General features: G+C 52.5%; 1 protein-coding gene across 2 annotated transcripts in view; it reads right to left on the reverse strand.

The window, feature by feature from the left end:
• IGDCC4 (immunoglobulin superfamily DCC subclass member 4) overlaps positions 1–5,185 on the reverse strand; it is an 87,209-nt gene extending 82,024 nt beyond the window's left edge. For both annotated transcript variants that reach the window (XM_033070227.1, XM_033070226.1), the window contains exon 1: positions 5,026–5,185. In XM_033070227.1, the coding sequence (XP_032926118.1) occupies positions 5,026–5,134 (109 nt within the window). In that variant the 5' untranslated portion in view covers positions 5,135–5,185. The remainder of the gene's footprint in view (positions 1–5,025) is intronic.
• Positions 5,186–6,645: the final 1,460 nt, after the last annotated feature.

Consider the following 6,645-nt stretch of genomic DNA (forward strand, 5'->3'; position numbering starts at 1 on the left):
TGAGAACATCTGATACGAAGGTTTCCCTGAAACACAGTAATTGCTTATCAAAACCACCACAAAGTATGTTTATTACCCATGGAGATAAGACACAGCAGCTGCTGGACTTCTCAGATAAAGCAAGCCCATATCACAATAGCAGGATCACATGGATTAGGAGCAGGAGAGGATCTGACTCAGAGACACGAAAGGGCATCAGGGACATGAACAAAAACACGTCCAAGGGAGAATCTCCATGACCTACACACTCACAGAGTGTCTGACACCTGCAAACACGGCAGTGTGAGACTCAGATACCTCCTCTGGCTCTCCTACGGAATTTCCCTTCTCAGCAGCTGCAACTCCAGCAGATTTTTACCTTCCTGCAAGGAAACACTGACCAGCTCTTTCTCAAAGCCTCCATCACTCTCCAGCATCAGGAAATTCAGTGGTGTTTCAAGGATGACTTTAGCATACTAGTGATAGTCAGACAAATTAGAAGCTCTTCAGACTTCCCCCCATGTCTGGTGGAGGGTTTGGCAGCTCTAGAAGGGCTTGTGAAAACACAGCTCATTGCTGCTTTCTATGAAGGTGGTAGATTCAGTTTTAGCAACTGTGGATCCCCTCACCAACAAGCTGTTAAGTCAGAAAAGCACAAGCAGCACTTGGGAGGTCACTTACTCAAGGGATCTAATAAATGCAAGAAGGGTACTTAGAGTGATGTGTGCTTCATGTTTACAGTGTGTAACAGCATCCTCTGCTCAGTGGGAATGAGCAGGGAAACTGAGGCAGAGACAGTAAGTGACCAACACAAAGACAATGAAAAGAGCCAAAGTCACAGCAGCTCCAAACCCTGTGTTTGGAAGTGCTTTCCCAAAAAGAGAGGAAAGCAAAACACACACCAAGCCCCATAACGTGAGTGCTGGTGTAATCATAAGTCAAGTTTTACAGAAAATATTTCAAAAATAAACAAGTGAATACAAGGACTTGAGATTGTGATTTCCTGCAGTTTTGTGTCCTACCCAAACAAGGTTCATGATCTGCTCAAAGTTCTTCCTGCCATTGAGGCACCTCAGGTTTTCCACGGGTGGGTTTTCCAGTGCCTCTCCTTCAGTCCATACAGAAACTGCATCTCCCTCCTCTACTTGGTCACTCATTTTCAAAAACTCTGAACTCTGCATGTCCAAACTAGTTATGACTGACCAGCAGTCTGGGAATTGTTGGGAAAAAGAAAAGGGAGATAGACAGACAACTGGATGGGACAATTACACCTCCTCACCTTCAAAAGCCAGCTAGAAATACCACAGGCAAGTAGATCCAGTTCTTCTCCAGAAAGTAACAAAATTGCACCAGAGTTGATTTTGGCCCAACCTGTACTTGGCAAATACTGATAACAAGGATTTACCATATCCCCTCTAGTATTACAGCTGACTATAAAACAAACATTTGCTTCCTACTGATAACAAAATGACTATGATCACTCAGGGCTTGTAAAGGTTAGGGCTTCTCTGTCACCCAAGGCAGACCTGTAACTCCCAGTGTCCATGCAAAAAACACCCTGCATGTAACATTGCCCTCAGTTTTCCCTCAGGTACCCACTCACCTCACACAGAAATACAGATTGGGATGGATTCCAGCAACAAATTACAATCAGATTAAATATTAATTCCCATCTTAATTATATAACCATGACCAGGTTTAATGGCCTTGAAGCCATTTAACCAGGAGAGGAGTGTGTAAATAGTGCAAGTAGCATCTCTTGCACTGCAAATGCCCAGACTGGTTCACAAGCACCTGGATTTTTTCCCTGGGAGAACAGCCAGCCTTTAGAAAAGCAGCTCCAAGGGAGGTAAGAATTCAAATCATCTGGCAAAGCAATATGGTATCAGGAGTCACAAACCCGTGGGACAACACAGCACTCTGCCCTCAGGACAGCTGTGCACCAGAGTGAGACAGATCATACATGAGCTGAATACTTATTGATGGATTTCATCCTCACCTTTGACAGAGAGAAGCATCTCTAATTTGGCTGAAGGGGGCCATGAGGTTGCCAGAGCAGACAAAGTGACTGGTCCAGGATCACAGTGGGCACTCAGGAGAGATCCCTGTATGCCACAGCCCACCCCAGCACTTCACAAACTCGAGACCTGGTGCCCCCAGTGCAGAGACACCTGTGCTGTCCCACAGGAGCTGCCTCCATCTCCAAATCAGGCTGCATGCAGGGAAAATCATATCCCTTAATCTCTGGGGAAAGGCAGATTGCCGAATATTTTCTTTTCCAATTCTTACTTGTGCCTCTCTGAAGTGTCTCATGTACCACCAGTCACCCACCCCCACAGGGCCCCCACAGCACAGCAAACCTGCTACAGCTGCCAGGAAGAGTCTGCTGCAAAAGATGGGGATATGCCCAAAAATGAGCCTGTTCTGCTTCACTTCGGACTTCAAGGCAGTGAGGACACAAAAAATATAAATAAATAAATAAAGGGAAAAGCTAGGGAAAACAGGAGAGACAAAACCAGAACCAAGGCTGAGCAGTTTCTCCTTCAGCTTCACAAACAAGAAGAGAAACAGAGAAATGCCAGCAAAAGCATTCCCCACGCTAGAGCAGCAGTGACAACAGCCCCGAGCTCCGAGAGAACGCTGCCCTGGGAACGGGATGCAGGTGAAGCCCCGGCAGCGCTGTGAGCGCGATGCTCGGCACTGTCAGTGCCCCCCGTTCCTTGGGGTGTAGGGAACATCCCCTCCCTGCACCGCCCGTCCCGGTGACACCGCAGTGCCACGGCCACAGGAGCTGCGGGCAGGTGACATCCTGCGGCAGGGACACGGATTGCTGACAATGGGAACGCCGAGCTGGCCGGCACAGCCCGCACGGCAGGCAGCGCTGCGGGGTCACGCCGCCAAGGCGAACGCGACGGGAAGGATAAAACAAATCACAGCTCAAGTGAGGTGATGTCGAAAAAGGAAATGTGTTCTATAGCAGGAGAACTCAACCACAAAACCAAACTACACAAAACCAGATGGATTTCAGCTGATCCCTCGGATGGAAAGCTAAGCACACTTCCCATCAACACATCCCCTGTAGAGAGCCCCAAGGAATGGAACCAGCACAGCCCCCTTGTTGGAGTCGACTGAAAAGAGGCTGTTTAGCGCTTGTTTTTTTTTCCTTAAACCCCTTTCCTGCTACTGCAGGGAAAACAGGCTCAAAGTCAGACAGCAGAAGGCTTTCAAAAACACTGGATCACATCCTCAGCAAGTGTATACTGGCACTGCTTCCATCAATCCAGAGGGGGGAAGGTTTTCCACTCTGCTTCTCTCCCAGGTACTTCGTACTCAGCAAGGCTTGAACTTTGGATCAAAACATATGCGGCTTTGGGATCAAACACAGACTTTTCCAAAACCATTTCAACCCTCTGCCAAATTAATTTCAGACTGAAATAAGTCCATGTTTTTCTTTTCAGAATCAAACCCACCTGTTGGAAAGCACACCCAGCCACACATCCAAGGACTGTGCTGACACACTCACTGCCTGAGATGTGGCCCATTGTTAGAAAACAAACAGCAAGAATTTTCCCTAGCTGCCTAATTGCTTGCAAGAAACGCCACGAAGCCACAACAGCAAATGCTTGCAAAGCATCTGAAGTTTTCTTGTTGAAGTGGGTTTGGAAAAACAACATCCACTCAACCACCCCCATTTTTTCTGTGGGTTTTTTTTTCTTTCTTTTTAAATCATTGTTCTCCATTACAAGCCTTGCAATCCACTTAGCTGTTTGTTCAAACACACAGGAGACACAGCTCCCACTACGTTCAGCTTACCTGCTCAGCTGCTGGTGGGGTCACAGCCTGTCACCCATCTAGGAAAACCCACACTCACTGGTGACAGTGGGCCATTCACATGGCCCTTTATTCCCTTCCACAACAGCTACCATAAAGCTGCACCTATGTTGAATCATAACCTACCCCTAACGGGAGCTCACAGTGTTCTGAGGAAAAAGAAAGAAAAACAACCCTGCAGCCGTCCACGTGCTGTTATTATGCTCTGCTGAACCTGAATGCATCGTAAAAGGAATAAAAATGTACAATGACATAGGGATGGCTCCTCCACCACAATACCTTGTTTAGAGGGGATTTTAAAGGAGAGCAAGTCCCTGGCACACGCTCACGTTTTTTGGCGCCGTCCTGCCAGTCTAAACCTTCCCAAACCTTTCTTGGGGATGAGAACAAAACTTTTTGTGGGTTGTGCCCACACAGAGAAGAAACCCCACACCCCAAGGTCCGACAGTTCAGCCGACCCTCAATGCAAACTCTGATGGCAACCCCAGAGAGCCACCAACTCGCCCAGCGGCCGTGTACGTGTGCCCTCGCACGGCGCCGTTTGCGTAACCATTGCAAAACTCGAGTGCGAGGAGCGTGGCTATTCCTGGGTCACTTCCTTGACCAACGGCACATCTGCCTGCCCGTGTGTCCCATGCCGGCAGGAGCGGGGAAGGGAGGCGAGGGGTCCCTCCATGGCCTTGCTGGGCACCTGGGCCTGCTCTGGGCCACCACAAGCGCTCCATTCCCCACCACCCTGGCACAGCCACTGACCCTCTGGCAGAAACTCGCCACTGTGGAGGCAGAGGCTGTGGAATGCTGCTGCTGCTGGTTTGCTGTTCCCCCAAATCCATACACTGATGGGAGTTCCTGTGAGGGGTGTCACCCTCAAAGTGTGAGAGTGTCACCCCTAATGTCACCCCCCAAATGATGACCCCAAAGGAAGCTCCGTCTAAGCATGGGCCATGAGCACAGCTATTGCCCGAATTGGAAGAAAGAAAGGGATGGGGAGAGGGGGGAATGGCCACGGAGGGACGGGACGGCCACTAAGAGGAGAAAGGACGACTGGGGTAAATGGCCACTAAAGGGGAAGGAGGGCTGCTACAGCGGGTGACCGGCCAGGGAGCGCATCCCCGCGGAGCCGTCCGCTGCCCGCGTGAGGGCAGGTGGCACCGCGGCCGCCCGCGGGCTGGGGGGCACCGACCCCTTCCCTCCCTCCTCTCCTTCCTCACCCACCTTGCACGGCCAGGACAGCGAGGGCGGAGAAGCAGAGACAAAGCAGCAGGTCCTCCAGCGCCATGTAAGCCCCGCCGGGCGCCGGGAGCAGGGGCCGCCGCGGCCGCATCTACGAGGGGAGCGCACTCTCCCGCCGCCCCACCGCCATCTTGTGCGAGCGCCCCGGCCCCAGCCCCAGCCCCGCGCTGCCCGCCGGGCCCCGCTGCCGGGGGCGGCCCTGGGCTGCCGCTGCTCCGCCTTTGTCAGCGGCCCGGCCGCCCCTCCGAGGGGCTCCTCCCGCCGCCCGGCAGCGCCCGCACCAACAGGTTGCTGCCAGCCCGCGGCGGGGGGAGCGGCCGCGCTCCCTCAGGGTGGGGGACGGCAGGTGCGGGGCTTCTCCGCCCGCCGGCGGCTCCGCAAGCCACAAACATTTATAACATTTTATGTGGGTTTTTAAGATAATTTTCTCTTCAATCTCTTTAGTATTTTTTTCCCGGTTTTGCCACGGGTGAGCGTGACGGGTGCCGAGCCGCCTTCGGCCGCCGCGCTCCCCTCACGGTGCTGCCGGGGACGCCTCAGCCGGCCCGGGAGTGGCCCTGCTCCCTGAGGGGTGACAGCAGGTGCGGGACTCTTCCGCCCGCCAGCAGCTCCACAAGCCACAAACATTTATAACATTTTATGTGGCTTTTTAAATTAAAATTCCCCCGGGGAAAAATGAGGGTTTTTTCCCCCCGTTTGTCACCGGTGAGCACGGGGAGTTCCCGCGGCCGCGCTCCCCTCACGGCGCTGCCGGGGCCGCCTCCCCGGCCCCGCCGCCCGTCGGGGCTGCCCGAGCTCAGCGCGCCGGCAGCGGAGGCGAACGGGCACCAGTGACCGCATCGCCATGGCTTTGCTGGGGTTCGGTTTCGAGGCACAGCTCCTTCAGGTGTACATGGTTCATTTGTCGTCAAAGCCTAGCCTTGTGCTTCTCAGCCGACTGTAAAAATAAAGCACATAAAATACACGGTGTGGCATGTCTGCACCCCATCGCTGAGGAGAGAGGAAGGACTTATCCACCAGCTGAGCCAAGTAGTGGAAATGAGGCAAGGAGATGAGAGATGGAGTCCAAAGTTGCTGCCTCGCAGTTTGGCTTGGCTGGGTCCCAGACACAAACTCTCACCGTGTGTGTGTAAAGCCGCAGGTGCAGGTTCAGTCCCCAGGGCAAGTGACACCAAGTCCTTCTTTTAGCAGTGGTACCTGGCACCAAACGCGAGGGCTGCCGCATCCAGACCGGGTCTGCTTTGCCCTCCAAAAGGATACAAAGCTGCCCAGCACACAGGCATGTTTTATCACAGCGGTGTGGAATGTGGAGGGGGCTTCAGTTATGCAGAATATGAAAAAAAACCCCTTTTTAATCCAGACTCTCCTATTTATTAGCTTGTATAATAAACTATAGAAACTTAAATGAAACCAGAAAGGCTGTGTGGTGGGAAGCAGGTTTCCCATGAGTGTGAGTTACACAATTCTAAGTTCATACTTGGCACTGCCAGTACAGACAAGCCCTGGCAGGCAGCAGCTCCCTGCTCTGAAGGGATGTGCAGGTGGGCTTTGCCCAGCATCAGGTGGGCACTCACTGTGCACCGTGCTGTAATAAGGCCACAG

Source organism: Catharus ustulatus, chromosome 12 (genome assembly GCF_009819885.2).
Source record: "Catharus ustulatus isolate bCatUst1 chromosome 12, bCatUst1.pri.v2, whole genome shotgun sequence".
NCBI lineage: Eukaryota > Metazoa > Chordata > Aves > Passeriformes > Turdidae > Catharus > Catharus ustulatus.